Source organism: Microtus oregoni, unplaced genomic scaffold (assembly GCF_018167655.1).
Source record: "Microtus oregoni isolate MIOR12 unplaced genomic scaffold, Mior012 000016F_ref0000370, whole genome shotgun sequence".
Lineage (NCBI taxonomy): Eukaryota > Metazoa > Chordata > Mammalia > Rodentia > Cricetidae > Microtus > Microtus oregoni.
Window position 1 is genome coordinate 4378278 of NW_024543075.1, and position 22940 is coordinate 4401217.

The following is a 22940-nucleotide window of genomic DNA, read 5'->3' on the forward strand; positions in this document are numbered from 1 at the left end:
CCAGGCGGTGGTGGCGCATGCCTTTAATCCCAGCACTCGGGAGGCAGAGGCAGGTGGATCTCTGTGAGCTCGAGGCCAGCTTGGTCTACAAGAGCTAGTCCCAGGACGGGAACCAAAAGCTATGGAGAAACCCTGTCTTGAAAATCAAAAAAAAAAAAAAAAAAAAAAAAGAAAGAAAGAAAGAAAAGGAAGATACATCGCCAACTCTTAATTCTAGAATCCACCTCATTCTTTAAGCAAAGCCAGTGTAATTTGAATCTGTATGTAGTCTGTATTGTTCATGAACAACACAGTGTTACAGGAACATCCCAAATTAAAAATGGTCATTTGTTTGCTGAGGACATAAGTGGGCAGACCCTCCCCATTCATCCTTGGTTCTTCTGGGTCCTGGCTTGGTTGCTATTTGTTTTGTTGTTTTCCTGGTTATGTGCAAATTAAATGTATATTCTCCACAAATAGATATGGAGACAACAAAGAAAGATTCTGTCTAATCCAGCCTAGTGAATAAATGAGTCAGTGGGGTGATTTACAAGAGCATGGATAATGCATAGGCAGCTATACCTCTTAATGAAAAGTCCTGCCCCAAGTCAGTTTTCTTTCCTCTTATAGATTGTAACATTTGGGAATGAGGGAGTATTGAATGAAATCCCAGAAGAGAATCTTGTAAGGGTCTCCTGAGAGCCTTGTGACTTCTCCCTTCCATGCAGAAGTGAATGCTAACAGCTCTATTCTCATAGAGTTCACTATCTTCTGTGTAGCGCGTTTCATTGCCATGATTCGGGGACAAGGGTCCTATAGGTTGCCACAGTTTCTGTATCTTCAAGATGGGCATGAACTTGCTAACCCTGGAAGAAATATGTATACTACAGAGCAATAGTAAATCCCTTAAGGTAAGACCAATTCTCCCAAAGAACTGTACTCCTGTTTTGTTTGTTTGGTTTGAGACAGAGTCTCACTGTGTAGTCCTGACTGGTTTAGAATTTGCTATGTAGACTAGGCTGATCTCAGATTCACAGAGATCTGCCTGTCTTTGCTTCCTGAGTGCTGGGGTTAAAGATATGTGCCGCCTTGCTTGGTTTGTACTTTAGAATTTAATGCTATTCCCTTGAAACGACAACCAGAATTGAGCCATTCCAAGCTTCACCACTAACTGAGTATAGTTAGTGGCTCTGCTGATCAGGTGTCAACATCAGGCAGAGGCCAGATGATGCTACAGTTAGTTAATGGCCCTTAGAGCTACATACACCCTATCTTTTCCCTGTCACTTGAGAATTTCCCTAATAGCAATTCTTAAATTGGAACCTCTCTGCCCAAAGCACATTTTATACTTACACTTTTCATTTTTTCTGGATGCAGTCTTGCCTTTGTGGAGTCATGGCGATCCAAGTACCTTTAGTGGGGCCACTGTTGTGTCTGTTAGCTTTGGATTTCAGTAGTGCACCCAAGTAGTTGAGCTGGAAAGTGGGGCCAGTCTAACGTACTATATTATAATCTATGAATACGTTACTCTATATGGTAAGATAACTTTGAATATACGGTTAAATACAGGGTTTTGTGATGGGTAGATAACCAGAATCATCCCACATATCCAAAGAAATACTAGAGAGAAGTCAGGGACAGACAGATTGGAAGATGTTATACTGTTGGCTATGGAATAGTATTCCCCCATTGGGGAACTTTTACATAGCCAAGGGGACAAGGTTCTCCTCACTAAGTCCACAACTAATATGTAATTCATCAAGATTTTATTTATTTTTTCCATTTTATGATAGGAACTCTATACTTGAGATTTTTAAAAGACGATTACATTTTAAGGGATAACAATGGACGTCTCTGTTGACTTTTCACTTGAGACAGGCAGTTACCAGGTTTCATGAGCGGGGAATGACACAAAGTTTATATTCAGGTGGGACATTGCCAAAGCCAACTGTGACAGGATTGAGGTCGATGTCCTTCGGGTCAACCAGAGACTTCAGATTAAAGTGCTGCAGAATAGCAGACAAGAGCAGAAACAATTCCATGCGAGCCAGGCCTTCTCCAACACACACACGTTTTCCTAGAAGTAACAACAGTGCTGGTGAGATGTGGAGGGATCCTTGTAGAGCTCACACTTCTAACACTGAGGTATTGGAAGTGTGGCAGAAGGCTTCAGGCAAACATCTGAAAGGACTTCCTGTCCCTGCCCATTGGTCTCTGGACACCAGTGGTCATATGTCAGAGAACAAGAGTGCCAGTGATGTTGACTCGGGCCAGCTTTTGACACCACTCATTCAGAACTCTGCTGCATAAGCATGCAGTACTGTAGGGAAGTGGACCCAAAGCTTCTCTGCCATAACTACAGGAAGGTGGGACAGGGAAGCCTAACATAGGTGGTTAAAGTTATCAAACTGACTGCGTCTCTCCCTTTACTGGAACCATTGGTGAGGCCCTGAGATGGGACCACCTAGAGGGTCCAGATGCTGGCTAAAGAGAGTTCAGGCAGCTGAAGAACAGACTTTAGCAATTTTTGTGGAAACTTATGAAGAATTAGGAATATAGTTTTGAGAGCTTTTTACGGCATCTGGTTAAAGTAGAAGCAGCTTAACAGTTTAACAATCTAGAAAAAAAATGTCCACTCTGTGATAAAATAATTAACCCAGTCCTCATTTCCAGGACTTCTGGTGAAATATGATATCTGACTTCTCTGAACAGGGAGGAACAGACTTGTGTTATGTGTTACAAGGGCATGGGTGGTAGGGATGGCAGTCGTCATCTAGGATAGGTGAAGAACATGTGGGAAGTAGGCATAGGATTGGAGAAGACAATTTCCCAGGGATGGTTTGACCCCAGAGCTCTGCTTACCTGCAGAAAATGGCTTGAAATAGTCACTGTACTTGAACTTCCCATTTTCATTCAGAAAATGCTCAGGATTAAACTTCTCTGGTTCTGGAAACTCTTGGCTGTCATATAGAAGGGAGTCCAGAGTTGGAATCACAACTGTACCCTGGAAGAAGTAGAAGTTCCTATTAGTCAAGTTAAGAAAACATAGGCTTCATCTGGAAGAGCCTTGTGAACAGGGCTTTTGGAATGTTACATTATGAAGTACAGCATATTTTTATTTGTCGTGTTGTCTATTTAAGGATTACATAGAAAAGAGCTAGGGTTCAGATACAAGTGAAGAGGAAGGCCCTGTATCTTTTGTAGGGTGCATCCCAGGTTGGGTTAGTGATGCCATGGGATCTGTGTTATAATGTTCTACAAGTCCTATGGACCAGTAGAAAGAGACATTTTCCACAATTCCCTTCATTCTTTGGTTCACAGGGTTATTGAGGTGACTGTGGGTGAAGTGTTCTGCAGGTTAAGAATACTGACTTGATTCCCACATTGCAGCCACATACGCTCAAAGGTGTCCTTGAGTTTCAGTCCCGAAGGGCATTTTAGGTGATAAATGAACAGGACAATGCCCATGGAGGGCTCTCTGGTTCATGCCTCACCTTAGGAATGACATATCCTCGGAACTTGGTATCTTGGGTTGCTTCATGGGGCAGGTTGGAAGGGATAAGATTGATGAATCTCTGAATCTCATGCACCACAGCATCCATGTAGGGCATCTCCAGTCTGTCTTTGACAGCGGGGACACGGCTTGGCCCAATAACTCTGTCAATTTCTTCATGAAGTTTCTCTGTCAATATATAAATGAGATCAATTTAAAGGTTTAATTCAGAATTGATGTTTACCTACTATCCACCAATATATAGAATTACTTCCATCTACCTGCTCACTTATCTGCCATCCACCTACCTATTCACTTACCCCTCTGCACTCTCACTCACCTACTCATCCGTCTATCTCAACTATTTCCTGATCCCTTCATCCACCCACACACTATCTAATTACCTTCTATTCATCTGCCAAGCCACCCATTGCATGCTTATGGAGCACCTTATCCTGGATTTATAAGCCTCAGGTACTTTGAATTGTTAAATCGCTTCCTCACACATGTCAGTGAAAGCTAAGATCTGTGAGATTATTCACAACTGACATGAAGTTTGGGCATCCATTGTCATAGCTGGTGATAGTTTTTCCCAATTCTCTTCATATGAGGAGTATAGATAACAAAAGGATCTTGAACATTTTTTCTTGAAGAGAAATTTTTGCGTTATCACCCTAGGCTGGCTTACTATTGTTAGAAATAAGAAGAGGGTGACAGACTAGAATATAGATCTTGAAATCTGAAAGTCCCTGTGATTACAACAGAGGTAACAGCAGTCTTTGCCAAGTTCCTTAGTCTTTCTGTGTTTGGAATTCACTATGGGTCTCTATAATGTGTAGTGATATGTAAGTAAAGGCTGTATTTAAGTGAAATGTATAGTAAAGCCTTTGTGTCTGACTTTAAGAGAAGCATTTCACCAAAGTCATTGCTATGCTTGGGTTAATCAGTAGAGACTGAGAAATTGTTTTGAGACTATTTAAACCTTGAAGAATTGTTTCTCTGGAGAGCCTGCACTTGGTGCTCCCTGAGAGCTTGCAGCTACACCAAGCTTGGTCCCAAGACACTCCTGGCAGACCTAGACTTCTTACTTTTGATTCTGGCTTGCCAAAATGAGAAGGGACTGAGATTTGTGTGGGTCTTTTGCTCTCATGGACAGCAAGAACAAGATTACTTTGGTAGCTGGAACTTTTCCCAACCCCAATTAACCTTGTGGTTGTTTGCATAAAGTAACTGGAATGAGATAGTCATGTGTCAGTCTTTTCCAAGAAGGCTGTGCCTCTCTGCTCCTTGGGACAATGAAGGCTTAGTATCTTGGTGAGCTTCTCTCTCTACTGCAGCATCTATAACCCAACATCAGACAATAGTAATATGTGGAGTGAAAAAAGCAAGGGGCATTAAGTTGTATATGGTATGGTATAATATTAAGGCATATATAAAAATAATGAGTTATGTTGTATTGATATTTAGTTTATATTAAATGTCCAAGTCACATGGGAATGCTACACAGTGGTCCTGAAATTTCACCAAATCTGGGGAGTGAGACAGGGAAGAGTGAGTTGGTTGGGCTCTGGCTAGCCATATAATGTTTGATGTATTAAGAGCTCCAAAGTAAACAAAACAAAATGTCAGTAGATGTTCAGTTTGGTAGCAGATGTATGGGTGCCTGCCATTTACTTTCTCTTTGTCTATATTAGAAATTCATTAAATTAATAATTAAAAACATTTTTAGTTCATGTTTCCCTGTAGTCAACGTTCTAGGTACTGTAATTTGAATATTTCCCTCCCTAGACTTTAATCATCTTCAGTTTTCATTTTTCTGTGAGATGTCAGCATTGCTTACAGAAAGACCAGAGCTCAAAGCTTGGCCATGGGCTGACAGATACACAACCATGTTCTTGGGAAGCATTGCTTTGTCTGTAGTAGCTGCACAGATCTACACCCAGCTCAGAGAATGGCAGTGTTTCAGGCCTTTGAGTACCTTCATCTTAGGTTGTAACCCTCTCTCAATTTCTCCCCTAAAGTTAATTCCCATCGATTTACATATAAGGGTCATCACACGGCCTCTGTCTGGCAAATGTACATATGACCTTCTGCATACTGGGTTAAGTCTCCTGTGCCTGCTTCAGGCACAGACTTACTCCTGTCTTGAAGAGAAAGTGAAGTGTATTTGGGGCTGCCTTGATTGCTTCTCTCTCAATCTCTACTTCAGAGTCCTCAGGGGTAAGATGCTCTGGGATGACTCCAACCTAGCCACTAGGCCTGTCTCAGCCTATAACTCAAAAAGTCTTTCTCAGGGAACATTATTTTCTTCTTTGTAAATAAGTTATTTACAGTGCAGAGCACAGACTCATTCCCCTCTCCATTTCATCACTGGGTCATAGGCATCCCAGTGGAGTGTGTAGGGGAACAGCCAGTTCTTAGGTTACTAGGCCCTGGCAATAAGGTCTGTGCCCTTAAAGAAGTTCTTTCAGTGGTCTTGGAGCACTGAGAAGGTCAGTAAGCAGCCACCGAACAGCAGCTGTAGCCCGACTTGCATAGGGTGTTCTGTTAGGCTCAGCTGTTCCCCATGGGAGTTCAGCTTCTCATTTATGTACCTTCAATCTCTGGGTATTTCATGAGAATCAGGAGCCCATATCTCAGGGTTGTGCTGGTGGTCTCTGTCCCTGCAAAGAACAGGTCGGCCAAAGTCACAGAAATATTTTCCATTGTGTACATGGGTTCTTTGCTGTGTTTTTCCTGTGAAGTTGGAGACAGATAGCGACATGGTGAGATACATCTCTTCAGGTGTAAGAAGGTGATGCCTATTGCTCTTCAGCAGGGAGGGACCAGGTTATGTCAGACTCTACTTGTAGTACCACAAAACAGCCATCTCTACCTCATGATGGCAGAAGCCAGTGCTTCCAGAAAACAGGCTAAGCATAAGAAAGACTTTTCTTACCCAAACTTCAGGGCCTTATCCTTCTCATTAGAGCCAGAGTTGTCTAAAAATGATAGCAGTCTTCTAAGCAGCAGGAGCTAGTCTCAGCTTCTTTTTAGGCTCAAGGCTGAGCTTTTGGACCAGAGACTGGGAGAGGTTGAGCTAATTATAAGAGATTCTCAAATAGAAATTATCTAGAGGAAATCAGTGTAGGATTTTACGTGTTTTAAAGCCATTACAAAAAGAAAGGGGTACCAATCTAAGTGGTTCTAGAGGCTGCAGGAATATGAAACTGGAGAGGCCTAGCAAACTTGGATAATAAATACTGAAAGGGGTACTGAAGTTTCCTCAGACAAGACTAGATTCTCCAAAGGGTTGCAGTTCATCTTGGCCTGCAGGGAGCTGAACAGAGGGACTCTTCCCTCCAAAAATGACCATAGAAGAGCATAGTGATCATGCTGAAGCCAAGCATGTTTATGAAAAACCATTAATATCAAAATACAACCATGGTGCTCAGTCTGAACACCAGCAAGTCCATCATAATGTAAGAACTGTATGCATTCTGCCCCACCCCAGCAAGCCCATCTCGTCCAGTACCTTTTCCATCTCTCTAAGCAAACAGTCAGTCACATCCCGGGGACAGTTAGAGTCCAGCGACTGAAGGTGTTCCTTGGCTTTTTCGAGTGCGTACTGTTTTATTTCAGATGCGTTTTTCATTATTTTTCTATGAGTTCCGGGTAGGTATCGCAGATAATCCGCAAAGTTATTGTAAAGCTAAGGAGAAGAAAACTATGTAACTGATAGGAACTTCCAAACAATGAATTTATGTTGCCTTTCCCATACTATTTAGAACATTGGGTCCAACTGTCTTTTGGGGGTAGTGCGGCTAGGACTGTGTACATGTGAGAAGACACAGGAACTGAAGTGAGAAGGGTACTGAGCCAACCTAGTCAGATGCCTTCTTGCAAGCTCCTGCTTTTTGCTTTTCTAGGCCTGTCTCTCCCACACAACCTGAATTTTTCTTCTTCTAATGTAAACAATGCAATCAAAGGTTCCTGGAAGAGGAGGAGGAGAATTGTCACCTGGATCCAGGGAGTACTCAGCAGGTAGAAGTTTTCATTGAACAAACTCATGAGTCTCAGACCCTTCTTGTCATTGTAATCAAAACGTTTGTTGAAGAGGATGTCTGCAATGACATTGAAGGGTGCACAGCCAACCAGGAAGGTGGGGTCGAAAGGCTGGCCTGAAAAACAGGTAGAGTGTAAACATCTCGCTGTGGCCTTCCATAGTCAACTCGGTCTTTCATGAGTTCTCACTGAGGACATAAAGAATTATTTTGTTTTGTTTTGGTTTTTCGAGACAGGGTTTCTCTGGAGCTTTGGAACCTGTCCTGGAACTTGCTCTGTATACCAGGCTGGCCTCGAACACACAGAGTTCCATCTGCCTTTGCCTTCCAAAGTGCTGGGATTAAAGGCGTGAGCCACTACCGTCTGACATAGTGAATTTTTTTCTTTTTGTTTATTTATTTTTTTGTTGAAAAAAATTTCTGCCTCCTCCCTGCCTCCCATTTCCTTCCTTCTCCTCCCATTCTTCTCCCCCTCCTCCTACTCCATTCCCCCTCCTTCTCGAGTCTGAAGAGCAGTCTGGATTCCCTGCCCTGTGGGAAGTCCAAGGTCCTCCTCCCTCCATCCAGGTCCAGGAAGGTGAGCATCCAAACAGGCTAGGCTCCCATAAAGCCAGTTCATAGTGAATTTTTGAGTCTCCCAGTGTCTTTACTTTTTAATGCTATGTAGAGTACAACAACCACAGCTGGCAGTCAGCCTTTCTCTTCTGGGAAGAAGAACTGGAACTCAAATGGAAAGGTAGTGCCCAGGGACCAACACTTTAGCTACCAACTGCCTCTAGGTTGTTCAGTGTCCTGGGAGCCTAGCCGACTGCAGAGATACGAACCCTTGGTCTTCTTGAGTTCCTCCACCAGGAAGCGTGACTCTCTCTGGATGCGGGCCTCATTGCCCTCTTTCCCCATCCCATAGTCACGGAGAATGCTTAGGGAAAACCGCCGGACATCCTTCCAAGTGGGTCCATTATTGAAAATAATCCCTAAAATGAATAGGGATTATATTATTATTATAGTAATTCAATAGGAGTTACTCCAAATAGTCAATTCGTGGAGAAGCAGGGGAGGAGGGGGAAATGGTCTTGGGTCCTGGGTAGGATGTTCAGGTGCAGAAGAAGCACAAGAGAAGGGACCAGAAGGCTGTGTTTCCTAGTTGTTTCTTCTTAGTACCAGTTTATTTTCTTTGGTTTCATACTTTGCTCTGAACCTTTACCATGCTAAATAAATTATAGGCAGCCACTCCAAAAGAGGATCCCTCCTCTTTTCTGTCTCTTGATAGAATTCTTAGCATCATTTCTAAACTCATGGATTTTAACCTTCACATCTCAAGCACTTCAATTCACAGCTTTCTGGTTTAGAGAAACATCATTTACTAAAATCTGAAGGTCACAGGACTTCCCATTTTGGGAGAAACTAAGCTAGAAAGACTGAGTACTATCCCTCCTCAGTGAAATGTTGTGGAGCCCTTTCCCTTTGAAGTGTTCTTTGTCCTCCTAGAACATGACCCAACGACCCCATGAAGACATTGGGAATCAGAAATCTGAAACTATTTTTTTCTTCCATCTCTAGCTTAGTTAATTCTGTGAGCCTTTTCAACCCTCAAATCTGAATCTAAGTCGTCTTGACTGATGGCTTGCTTGTTAATTATCTCTTGGAGCCAGTTCAAAGTATCCAGGGCCTGCCTCACCCAGTCCCACCCAGTTTTGCCTAGTAAAGCCCTTCAGGCCTCTCTACACTCCAGGAGTTTTTAATTGTTCTTTACCCCCTTCTTTTCTTACTTTTTCACAATCATTTCTTCAGTAAATAATGTTTTGCTATCTACTGTGTCTATGGCACCTTCTAGGCTCTGAGCATTTGGAGAAAAACAATAATGAGTAATATCCACATGGGGTGCAGTGCTTGCTTGCATTTCATAATCTCTCCTATATTAACTGCCTAATCACATGTGAGATGCCTAGTGGAACACCCTGCAGAACATGTGAAAGTTCTCAGCAGACAGATGCTTACTGTGGTCTAAAGAACTTTTTAGAACAAGAGATGGCCAGCCTGAAAGGGGAAAGGGAAGTATGTGATATAAGTAAGAGCTGTGGGTCAGACTTAATGATTTCAGTTTTATCCTGAAGGTTAAGGAGTATCCTGATGGCTGAGAGAATGGCAAAGCTGCTAGCCTACTACTGCAGTAAGGGGGGCTTTCACTAGGCTGACTGTCTAGGAGGGACCATGTTTTCTCAACATTTACTCAAATGATGCATGTAGTTATTTTGGTACATTGCCTTACAAACACTCATATAATGAACACTGAAGACTCAAAGTCATCCCTTACCTAAGGCCCAACTGATTTTACAAACCCTTCTGGATAGAAGCAGCAAATGCCTCTTAAATCTATCCCGTGAAAATGCAGAACCTAATTCTACTAGTCCATTTTCTGAGCTTTACTGGAGGACAGGTAAGGGTCCCACATAAAGGGTTATGCTCTTTCCAGCAGGTCCTTGTCACTTTGCTTGATACTTCTGCGTAACCCCTATGACAAAGGCTGAGACAGTTACTTCTGTTTGTACAGAAAGCCCCAGTACTAACTAAGGAACATCAAATGCTACTGCTCGAGGCAAGATAGTTTTGGAAACACAGACTGGGAAACCAAGCTGGACATGGAGGATAAGACATCAGGCAGAGCATGATTTGATGTAAAATCTCACACAAAAGGAAAAAGCTTTGTAGAAATTTATCACCAGAACCAACTCAGGCAGAATTCTGGGACACTTTTCTCTCATCTGCTTTGGGATACCTGCTTACAAAGAGGAAGCCAAAAGGTCAGATAAGGTGGAGGCTGGGCAAGTAGATGGCACCAGTGAGCTGGGAGCATTCCTAGTTCTAGGTGCCCACACTCAATAGAAGGTGGAGTTGTGTAAATGGTTAGTCAGCTTGCATTCTAGACTTCCCTGCTACATGAGGGAACAGGTGAGCTAGACTCAGGACAGCACAGCGCTCTCTCTCTCTCTCTCTCTCTCTCTCTCTCTCTCTCTTTCTGTCTCTCTCCCTGCAGATCACCAACTACAATAGAGGAAAGCAAAGGCAAAGACCTAAAGTCTGCTCCATCCCTATAAACAGAATGCCAGGCAGGTTAATTACCTCATGCTAAGTGAAAGCACTTGGGTGTCTGGAACCATCTACACTTCAGTTGACAGTTGAGGCTGTGTGTAAAGAATCCCAAGAAGTGCAGAAAAATACAAGGCACTGCAGACGGATGGATCATCTGGGGGAGATTTCCTGGGTTCAGAAACAGCCTATCTGCCTTTCTCTGTGAGTTGATCAGTGCTATGGTAAGGGTGTGGGCCTAGAGGGCCTCTCATGGGGTTCACAGTACCTACTCAGTACAACTCTCAAAGCAGGTTCCATGCAGGTACAATCCATCACCCGAGTCTTTGCCTTTCTGTCTTCATTCTATTACTGTCACTACAGTTTGTTAATATTGGGGGGATTAAATGGTATGTACATCACTCTCCCTGTTAGTGTGCCCCCCTCTAATGGCCCAGAAAGCCAACTTACCCTTGTTCTTATACTCCTGGAACACAGGAATGTCCCCTCGGCCAGAGAACTCATTTTTGTGGTTCAGTAGCACCTCTTTGACAGCCTTGTAGCCATACAGGACCACGATGCGCTTTGAGGCCAGGTGTATTGTGAATACTGGCCCGAAACGCTTTGCCAGCTACAGGGGCCAATGCACAAAGTGGAACAGGGGTTAGACGGGAGTCAGCCTACTCTAGACTACCCCCATCTCCTGTTATTGTCCCTGCTATTCATGGAGAGTTAGAGGACTTTGGGGGAAAGGTCATATTTGTCCAGTCTGTTGTGGAGAGACTCTCTTCACCTAAAGTTGCTGCGTTTGCAATTCTCTTCTCTGTGGTTGTTTCATAAGTGGCAATGTTAATCACCCTATTTGTTCCCAAAGTTAAGGCTCTACATGCCAGGATACTACCAGCTAACTTGGAGTCAATAATCCTGAAACCTATAGCTACCCTGTCATTAGCAAAGACAACCTGGAACACAGACATCAAACATCAATTTCATGCCTAGAAACAGTTTTGTGTTGGATAGCCCATGCAGTGTTCACAGAATTAGCAAAAGGCAGATGTTGTTATTCTGGTGAGTCACAGTTGGCTCAATATTTCCATTTTCCCTTTCAGTCTGTCCTTAGACACAGGCTGATGCCAGCTGGAGTACACCTGTTATTGTATCACAGTTGGCACTTGATGATATCAGCAACACTAGTATCTCTTAATAATTCCATCTGCATGGGGCATCTGGTCATGCATGGCACTACTCACTGTGAGTGTTCCATGTCCAAGATGGACTGGACTGTAAAATAGATGTAATGCAAATATCATGATATCTAATCTCTAACTTGTTTCCTTTATGCAGCAATTTTTCTCTTACCTTGGTGAAGGACTTGGGGATATCCTTCAAATCCAGCTGAAGAATATTTCCAAAGAAAGGAAGTGGGAAGGGTCCTGGGGGTAGGTTCCAACTGCTATAGATCTGTTTCCAGACAGATATGATCAGGAGGGTGACCACCCACACCAGCAAGGCAACAGTGATGCCAAGAACAGCCATGGTGCTTCTGGGCTCCCGCTGCAAACTTGTGGGAATTTCCCAAGGAAAAACAAAGATTTTATAACGTGTCATTGAGAAGGAGGGTGACTCATCAGCCAATAAAACAATCTTCTTCCTTGGCCTAACGCCCTGGTTTATTATTAGCTACACTTGGCTATCATTTCAAAGGCTGAACCTTGTAGCTGTTGCCTCTTAGAAGCTACATGATCTGACATGGATGAGGCTGGGCTCTGGCAATCCTCTGGTTGTTGGCACCTGCCACAGTGCTGGTAAGTACATGGAGGAACACCTCACCAACCCATAGGCCAGTCCTGGGGGTGGGAGGCTGTCCTCCCCCTCAACACTGATCAGCATAGTGGGCATGCATTCAGATCATTGCACATGTTTGTTTGCTGGGGAAAGGCTTTTGCAAGGCAGTTCCAATGATATACTGCCCACTCCGGGTCACTGCCAGCCCCAGGCTACAAACACATAACTTCTGTTATGTTGCTGCAGCACTCTTGGTCCACCACCTGGAAATGAGGGCAGAACAGGAAACCTCTACTTCCAAATTCCATTTCACACTGTCAAATCAACTAGAAAATTCAGTGGAGATGAAAAACAGCAGCAAATAAAATTAGCCAGTTTTGAAATATTTTTCTGGCTGTATGTATATACTAATATTTGCAGTGCTGAGGCCCAAATCCAGGGTCTTGCACATGTGAGATAAGTGTGCCACTGACTTAGATGCACTGCCAAGCCTCCGAAATTCCCAGTCATTTGTGCATAAGTAAATGAAAAATGTTCTTTAAAACAGTTTGTCAAATTCTGAAAAAAAATCAGGGTCTTTTTAATTGGATTGTTTCATCAATGGGTTAAATTTGACAGAAGTTGTGTTTGTAAAGTATCTTGTGTCTTGTATGCAGGGGTACTGCTCCACACTTCTCTGCATCATGTCAATACACGTGGCTTACTGATTGCTTCTTTCCCAGAGTCCCACATTTTCTTTTCTGTTATGTTTTCTAGGGATTTTGTGGACCTTTGTGCATTTTAAAAATGAAGAGATCATCTTTTCACTTTGTCTTCTGTTAATACAGAAAAGATCTTAGTTCATGCATTATAATTTTATATTTTTCTGTAAGCTGTGCATCTTTGGATGCATTAGAAAACATGACAGTAGATCTAAGTCACAGATTTTGAGTTATTTTAAGCCTCATGGTTCTTTTATCTATGTAAGACGACACTGTTCCATTACTTTCATGGAGGGGGGGTGGGATTTCAGGGTGAGAAAAACCTGGTGCCAGGGAAACTCCCAGGAATCCACAAGGATGACCCCAGCTAAGATTCCTGGGAATAGTGGAGAGGGTGCCTGAACTGGTCATCTCCTGTAATCAGATAGGTCACTACCCTAACTGTCATCAACAAGCCTTCATCCAGTGATGGAAACAGATGCAGATATCTACAGCCAAGCACTGGGCTGAGTTCCAGGAACCCTAATGAAGAGAGGGAGGAAGGATTGTATGAGCCAGGAGGGGCCAAGGACATCACAAGAGAACTCACAGAAACTACTAACCTTGGCTCATAGATGCTCACAGACTCTGGACCGACAGCTAGGAAGCCTGCATGGGACTGATCTAGGCCCTCTACATATGTATGATAGTTATGTAGCTTGTTCTATTTGTGGAACTCCTAGCAGTGTGATCAGGGCTCATCCCTAACCATTGAACTGGCTTTTGGGAAACTATTCCTCATGCTGAGTTGCCTCACCCAGCCTTAATACAAAGGGAGGAGTTTAGTCTTACCTCAACTTGTTATGCCATGCTTTGTTGACATCCATGGGAGGGCTATCCTGATAGAGGAAGGTCATTGGTTAAATAAAAAGAAACTTCTTGGCCCTCATTGGTTAGAAGATAGGTGGGAGGAGTAAACAGAACAGAATGCTGGGAGGAAGAGGAAGTGAGCTCAGACTCCACAGCTCTCCTCTCGGGAGCAGACTCCTCAGAGAGACGCCATGCTCCCAGCTCCCAGGCAGACGCACGCGATGAAGCTCCGACCCAGGATGGACATAGGCTTGAATCTTCCCGGTAAGTGCACCTAGGGGCACTACACAGATGATTAGAAATGGGCTAAATTAATATGTGAGAATTAGCCTAGAAGAGGCTAGATAGAAATGGGCCAAGCAGTGATTAAATGAATACAGTTTGTGTGTTGTTATTTCGGGCATAAGCTAGCCAGGCAGCCGGGGTGCTGGGGACGCAGTCCCACCGCCCTTATTACTACAAATGGCGCCCAACGTGGGGCTAACTGAGTCCACAGAAAGCCTGAGAAAGCTTGGAAAAGAATAGAGTAAAGCATGTTTCTTGTGGCAATTTCTTGGGTCTGCTCTGCTTGCTAGAGGCAAGCAAGCGCTCTCATCTAAGAGAGGCTTCCTGACTCAGCTTTAGCTGCAAAACCCTGCAGCTCATTAAGAGGTCCTGCCACGAAACACTTAAACGGTGTTGACGAAAAGCTGAACACATGCTTTTCGGTTTTCAGCCGTAGCAGGAAAAAAGCTGCGCCGTTTAAAAATGCCAGCTTTCTGGGCTGTCCTGCCAGGGAAAACTCTGACTCTTTTACGCAGACGGTTCGTGCGGTTTGCAAGCACAGGCTGCTGAAGCTCGCTTGCTGGCAGGGACCTTGAAATGCCATAGAGTTGTGGCAGTAAACATGGCTACAGCCAGTACCTCAGCCATGAGGCTGGAAAGTTAAGGAATGGGCTACATCTAGCCGGCAAAGCCACGCCTTTAGTCCTACTGAGATTGCTTGGTAAATTAAAGACTCATGTGGTCATAAAAGGGGAGATATACAGTAAAGAGAGATTCAAAGACAGAAAATTTCTGAATGGTTTAAAGTGTGTTAAAAATATATGCAGACTAAAAGTTGAAGTTCTTAAAGTAAAAAACAAAAAAAGGAAGAGAGTTGTTGTGTGTGGTAGTACACACCTTTAATCCCAACACTTGGGAGGCAGAGGGAGATTGACCTCTGTGACTTCAAGGTGTGGTAGCACATGCCTTTAATCCCAGTGCCTAGAAGGCAGAGACAAACAGTTCTCTGTGAGTTCAAGGACAGCCTGGTCTACAGAGTTACTTCAGGTCAAAGATACAGAGAACCTGTCTCAAAAAGCAAAAAGTTAAAAGTAAAAATAAACAAAATAGAGGTTAAAATAAAGCACACAAAGATGGAAAATACACAGAGAATTTTGATACTGTATGCTATTATGCTCTCTTTGAATTATTTGAATGCTGAGGAAAGAGCAACAGCTGCTGAAAGATATTTATTTATAAATGCTTCTGAACTAATCCAACATAGATATTTTGATGCCTTGACTTTGAAATTTGGATCTAAGGACATGATGCTTTGGAAAGGAGTTTCTTATTTTGTTTTCACAGAGGATGAGACCCTGTTCATTTCTTCTATTCCGATATGGTATGATGGACCACGCCCTCCTGAAGGGTTGCAGTGAACATCTTCAGAAAATTGCTTCGCTCAACTGCCAACTGAGATGAAACTAGCACACAGGTTATACCATGAAAGACCTAATTAACGACGCCCCCATTCAGCAGGAAGCAGTTTGGAGAGAAAAAACTGCGCCCATGTTCCCAAATATGGTTTATAACATTCTTTAACATTTAAAGGGGGATATGATATAGATATGAATAATTTGTATTAGTATAGATTTTGCTTTATTGATAGAGATTTAAGGTCAATTTTGTTATATGTATATGCATATTTCTGCTATTGATTAAGATATTGTGATTGTGTAGTTCATTAAAAAAATGTAATGTATAATTAAGAAATAGGTTAATGGATAATCATTAGTAATGGTCAAGCTTGTAATCATGTTAGTTAGATTTTCTAGATATATAGAGATACATTTCAGTTAGATAAACATTCTTCATATCTTTCAAAGACTACAGAATATGGCATTTAATGTTTTAATAACTTAGGGTTTTTCATGACAATGAGACACTCTGCTCCTGGCAGCACCAATCTACTTCAAGAGGAAGATGGGCATCAAAGAGGATCCTTATGGAGTTTGATAGCCATTTGGGCAAGAAGCTGCTCTTGCCTGGACTATTGCATAAACTGGACACAGAGAACCCACAGAGAGAGGACTACTGAACTTGCCTAAAGGTGAGATGATCTTTTGGGGTTCCTGCTTCATGAAAAAGTCTGCAAGACATTCTTCAGGACAAGCAGATAGTGACTGCCTTTGAAATTTCCTGCTTTGTGGAAATGTCTGCTGGAAACTATGGGCCTGTAGGCCGAAGATAGATGCCCCAACGGTACAGAGGAACTTTGGGTGACTGTCCAGGCAGCAAGATGTCTCTGTCATTTCTAGAGTTTTAAAAGTTGCTTTTTTCTTGTTTGCTTAGGTAGTATTGTATCTTTCTGGAGTCTTTGATGGAGAATAGTTAGTTATAGTTATAGTTTTCCTTAGTTATGATAAAGATTATTGTAACTTTTACTTGATAACTGTTTCGTTATATGTAATTTTGCTATGTTAAAGTTAAAGCCTTTTTTTTTTTAAACTGAAAAAGGGGAAATGATGGAGGAAGGTCATTGGTTAAATAAAAAGAAACTGCTTGGCCCTCATTGGTTAGAAGATAGGTGGGAGGAGTAAACAGAACAGAACGCTGGGAGGAAGTGGAAGTGAGCTCAGACTCTACAGCTCTCCTCTCGGGAGCAGACTCCTCAGAGAGACGCCATGTTCCCAGCTCCCAGGCAGATGCATGCGATGAAGCTCTGACCCAGGATGGACCTAGGCTAGAATCTTCCCGGTAAGCGCACCTAGGGGCACTACACAGATGATTAGAAATGGGCTAAATTAATATGTGAGAATTAGCCTAGAAGAGGCTAGATAGAAATGGGCCAAGCAGTGATTAAATGAATACAGTTTGTGTGTTGTTATTTCGGGCATAAGCTAGCCAGGCAGCCAGGGTGCTGGGGACACAGCCCCGCTGCCCTTATTACTACACTATCCCTTCTGAATAGAAACAACTGCAGTTGGAATGTAAAATAAATGAAAAATTAGTTGAAAAATGACACTGTACACCATACACAAATGTTCTCTGAATAAACTATTAGTAGTGTAGACTGCTTTATTCTTCCAACTGCAGTTGTCATTTTTCTCTTTGCTCATTAGCTCTCCTAGCCTACCACAAACTGGTGTCGACTTTTTTTTTTAATTCTTCTCTCATGCGATACATCTAGACCGAAGTTTCCCTTCCCTCCATTCCTCCTAGTCTCCTCTACCTCCTTTTCCCTCAGATCCACTCAATTTCTCTTCAAAAAAGATCAGGCCTCTTAGGGATATACACTAAGACTAGGCACAGCCTCTCATATCAAGATTGAGAAAGGTAATCCAGTTGGAGGAAAGGGGTCCTAAGAGCAGGCAAAGAAATCAGAGACACTCCCCCACTCCCACTGTTAGGCATCCCACAAGAATACCAAGCTAACAACCATAGCATATATGCAGAGGACCTAGTATAGACTCATGCAGGCTCTGTGATTCCTGCTTCAGTTTCTGTGAGCCCCTATGAACCCTGCTTAGTTGATTCTGTAGACTGTGCTTTGAGATTCCATCTTACACCTGTCAGAATGGCTCAGATCAACAACATAAGTCATAGCTTATGCTGGTAAAGATATGGAGCAAGTGGAGCACTCCTCCCTTGCTTGTGGGGGTGGTAACTTGTACATCCACTATGGAAATCATTATGGTGGTTCCGCAGAAAACTGAGAATCGATTTGCCTCAAGACCTAGATATATCACTCTTGGGCATATGCCCAAAGGACACTCCAACCTACCACAAACATACTTGCTTAACTATGTTCATTTCAGCTTTATTAATAATAGCCAGAAACAGGAAATAACCCAGATGTTCCTCAAAAGAAAAATGGATAATGAAAATGTGATGCATTTACACAATGGAGTATTATGTAGCTGTTAAAAACAATGACACGGACAGGGCTCCAATGGCAGGAGCAAACTCCAAGCCCTGCCATCTGGACAACTTGGCTGCCATCTGGGCCCAGATCCAGCACTTTGAGTTGGTCAATACCAACATCTACTTCATCTATAAGCTGCTAGACTGTGTGAAGGAACCAGTTCTGCAGAACCAGAGCCACAGGATCACCATGACTCTAGGCAACAGCAGGATATCGTTTCAGCAATGGTCCAGTGCTGATGGTATGGCAGAACCCAGAAACCTTGAACCAGACCAATGACTTATTGCAATGACTATTTGCATGTAAAGCTGTTTATATTGTGTGACACACAGCAGTTTCCAAAGTCACTATGATGAATGAACATGTGATAGAGAGGTGGGAAAGATAGAGGAGCAAAGTGGTCCATGAGGAGTGGAGAGAGGAAGAACTAGAGATGTGACAGTGGTGACAGGTGTGAGAGAAGGATGATGTGGATAGAAGAACATGCAGTTGCCCGGTATGGTGGTCAGGGTGGTGTATAGCAGCCTGGAGCTTTTCAAGACTCTGTCCCTGAACTCCCCAACTGCACAATTGCCCTGGCTCTGAGCAGTGACTGGATGCCCAATACAAAAGATGCTTCAATTTTTGGACTGAACCTCCTCAAAAGACCTCCATGGTCTGTACATCCCCCAGAGGCCATGTTGCCCAATCTGTGCTGCTGGCCCAGGCTGTGATAAAGCCTGTGGCCTATGGAGATGTCCATGATCTGTGCCACCACCTGAAGCCACATTGATGTTCTGGAGATGGATTTTTCTTTGGGCCACAAGCTCACAAAAAGCAACATGGCGACTTATTATTAATTATAAAAGCTTGGCCTTAGTTTAGGCTTGTTTCTAACTGGCTCTTATAACTTAAGTTAACCCACATTTTTAAATCTATAATCTTCCATGTGCTTGTTATGGCATCTCCATTCTGCCCATCCTGGTTATTCGGTGTCTGGTGGGCAACTCTGCCTTTTTTCTTCCGAGACTCTCTTTGTCCAGAAGTCCTACCTATGCCTCCTACTATCACCCATTAGCTTTTTATTAAACCAGTTACTGTGACACACCTTCACATAGTGTAAAAGAATATTCCATAACAATTTCCATGATCAGTGCTGCTGCCAAAGACCATGTTTGGGTCTCTGGTCCTGATGCATAGCTGGGGGCTATGCTGATGCTTATGGCCTATATTATCACCCCAAATCATGCAGATGTCCATGGTTTTTGCTATCACCAGAAACCGTACTGATGTCCATGGCCTGTGTTACCACATAAGGTCATGTGGATGTCTGTGGGCTGTGCTGCTGCATGGGGCCATGTTGATATCTCTGGTCTGTCTGTGATTTGTACTGCTGCCCGACATCTTGTTGATGCTCATGGGCTGGGTTGCAGCTGGAATCTGTATTGGTATCCATGGTCCATGTTATCCTGGAGGGCATGTCGATGTTCTTGGCCTGTGCTATCCCTGAAGGCTATAATGGTGTCTGTGGCCCATGCTTTGCCAGAAGGCCATGTTGATGGCCGTGGTCTGTACGTCCACCATAGTCAAATGGAGGTCTTTGGAATATGCTGATGCTGGAGAGCATGTGGATGGTTGAGGTCTGTGCTGTTGCCAGAAACCACGTGGAAGACTGTGATCCATGCTTCAGCTCACTGTAAAGGGCAGGGAAGCTACTTTTGTAGTGGTATTGATGATTACAGATGCACAGTTGAGAAAAAGGGATATAGAAAGCTTCTGTGGCAACCCCTACTCACCCAGTCCTCCCAAGAGTAACAACCTAAAAGGAAGGCATCAAAGAGAACTCTCAAAAATTGTGATAAGGATGCTGAAGTGTGGCTCCCCACAACTGATAACTTCTGGTCAGGGTGCAGACTGAGAAGAACTCAGTTTTTTTTTAAGGGGTTGGCTGCTGAGAATTTGACCATTCGTGCTCCAGTGATTATATAAGCAACACAAATTGGACTTTTTCTTTTATTTTTTTTGGGGGATGTTACAAGGATGGGGAAGTGGACATGCAAAGACTGGAAAAGAGTGTGACTGGAGGTACATGATATGAATTTCTCAATAATCAATAAAATATTATGTTGGAATAAAATGAGTAAAACAATGACATCATGAAATTTGCAGGCAAATAGATGGAACTAGAAAAGCAATCATACTGAGTGAGGTAACCCAGACCTAGAATGACAAACATGATCAGTGCCTAGCCAATTGTTATCAGAGAGGCTTCCTCTGGATCAGATAAAGAAACCCACAGCTAAACAGTAGGCAAAAATCCAAACAGGAGATCTCCATAAGGTTCCTCCTATGGAGTCTACATCTTCTCAGGCTTTCCCTGGCCATACTTGGAGCTTGGGGAACCCCTCAGAAGAGCTGGAGTAAGATGTGTAAGAGATAGATGTGCCAAGGACAGGTGTCATCTTTAGCAGGGACTTCAGGACTAGTTCTTCATATGATGAGATTTAATGGTGTGACTTATAGATGAGTGGGTAATTGTGTCCCCTCCTCTTGATTCTCCTACATTTTCCGGGTGCCATGACCCTGTTCCGAGGGTATAAAATAGGCCGCCTTCACTATTAGCACCCATTCTCCTGTCTTGGGACTGACTTGGCACTTCTGATTGGTGCTGGAGGGGCACAGTCCTCTCTACTCAGGCTGAGTCAATTCTGGGATCTGGAGAACCGAGTGGAAAGATGGGGGTATAGGGGATAGAATAAACCTCTGGAACCTATGACTGAGAATGCCTGTACCTGGACGGCTCACCTGAACACACACACTCTGAAAGTCAGAGTGTGCCCAGACAACATTAGGTAATAAGTACAAAGGTTCAAGTCTTTTGAAAATAATGGCACTCATGTGTATTCGATTGTTTGAAGCGATGGCTTTCATTTTCTTTGCATATTGCTCAATTGACTGGACCTGAAGGTTAGGTCAGATAACAGCTGCACAGAGCGACTGTGCCTAGCACCACAGTACTGGCTGTTTTTCATGATTTCATCACATTTGGGCTGCCAAGTGTGCAGAGCGGAGATGATGTTGGAAGAGGTTTCTTCTTTCCTAGTTAACTCCTGGTATTAAGTGTGCTGACAGTACTAATTGAGAGCTCAGATTATGACACATTATGACTGAGATAGTTCTTAGATTTTTTTTGTTCTTTTTTTCTTTTTCAAGACAAGCTTTCCCTGGCCATACTGGAGCTCACTCTGTACACCAGGCTGGCCTCAAATTCAGAGATCTGCCTGTCTTTCCCTCCTGAGTGCTTGAATTAAAGGCAGGTACCACCACTGCCTACCTTTCTCTTTTTTCTATATGCAGAATTCTGCATCGGCAGTGATTTCTTCTCAGTGATTTCAACAGGTCCTCAGCCCTTTTGCCTCTGTGAATCCACTCTGTGGAGGACGCTTTATGTCTTACCACCTTGCTCTGATCTGGTGCTTCCTGGGTCTCCCTTTGTCACTGCCTTCTGTAGGTTGGCTGTGATATGTCTTGCTATGGACCTCCCTCTCTACTCAGCTTGGATTTTTCTCAGGTTATTTCATATGTATACAAATGCTTTAAATTAATGTTGGGGTATCTTCAGCCATACTTTCTTAGAAAAGCTTTTCTGTTCTTTTCTCTTCTCCTATTGTCAGGTATTGCTCATGATCCTATGGGCCGTTGCTCTAGGTTGGTGATACTGCTCATGTTGTCATTGCTCTTTGAGAAGAGACATTGAGGTTTTTCCTCTGCCATCCACAAGGGTTTCTCTTGCCTGCTTTTCTCATCAGAGTGACAACTTCTGAAGAAACTCATGGAAAATGTGAAAGTGAAAAAAATATTGGTTAGAGGATGTCTTAGGGTTTCTATTGCTGTGAAGAGACATCGTGACTATGACAACTCTTATAAAACAAAACATTTAATTGGAGCTAGCTTACAGTTAAGAGGTTTAGTTAATTATTATCATGGGGAGAAGCATGGCAACATGCAGGCAGACATGGTTCTGAGGAAGGAGTTGAGAATTGGTAATAATGACATCTATTTGTCTTAATTAATCTTGTCCCAGGAGGTTTGCAGACACCCCTGGGAGGAACAGAGGCCTGAACTTTCCTTTGTCTCTGTCTGGACCCACCCAAGTTATGGGACTGACCGTTTCTTGGAACATAGACTTTCCTCCAACCTCAATGACAGGTGGCCCAGTTATGAGGTCCCAGCTGGTTGGGACCTCTTCCTTTCTGAGGACCTGTTCAGTAGACTCCCATGTCTGTCAGGCATTGGAATCTTTGTCCTCCAAAGATCATAGTCATATTGGGTCAAAACCCCTCTATCATTGTAATGGTCCAGTTAACTGAAGGTGCATCTTTCCTTCCTTTGTTTAAGGGGCTGTAATGTGCCCCCATCTAGTTTATAGGTTGATTTGCAATGGGTTTCCCATTTATATTAAATTTGGAGCAGCATTCTGAGCCCCAGTGGTACCCCTTGTGGCAGTGGGGGCAGGGAGACAGAGGGTGTCCCTTCCACATCTGGGTCTTATTGTCCTTTTGTGGGCAATTCCTCTTAAAATGCCCCAGCTGACAACATAGGAAACATTTCCCAGGTGTTTTCTTTTGTTGTCCAGCTACCAGGGCTTGAGTAACAGAAGAAGCTAGAGTTTGGGTCCGGACCTGAAGGGCCGCCACAAGAGTCTGGTTGGTATGTGACTGGGTCCTGACATTCTGTGATGCCACAACCCATTGACTCATGGACCCTTAAGGCCAGCATAAGCCATCCTATCTTGGTTCATTCCTTCCCAGACTAGGAGCCGAGTAAATTGGTCTCTAAGCCCATGGGGGGGGGGGGGGCAATTTCCTCTCGAGGCT

At 43.3% G+C, this 22940-nt stretch overlaps 1 protein-coding gene across 1 annotated transcript; it reads right to left on the reverse strand.

The window, feature by feature from the left end:
* Positions 1–1728: 1728 nt before the first annotated feature.
* On the reverse strand, positions 1729–12150 carry LOC121457665 (cytochrome P450 2E1). The gene is made up of 9 exons (XM_041666580.1): positions 11941–12150; positions 11053–11212; positions 8340–8489; positions 7472–7632; positions 6987–7163; positions 6067–6208; positions 3474–3661; positions 2842–2983; positions 1729–2056 (listed from the first exon to the last, which is right to left on the reverse strand). The coding sequence occupies exons 1-9, from the start codon at positions 12115–12117 to the stop codon at positions 1872–1874; spliced, it is 1482 nt and encodes a 493-aa protein (XP_041522514.1). The 5' UTR covers positions 12118–12150; the 3' UTR covers positions 1729–1871.
* Between the last annotated feature and the right edge of the window lie 10790 nt (positions 12151–22940).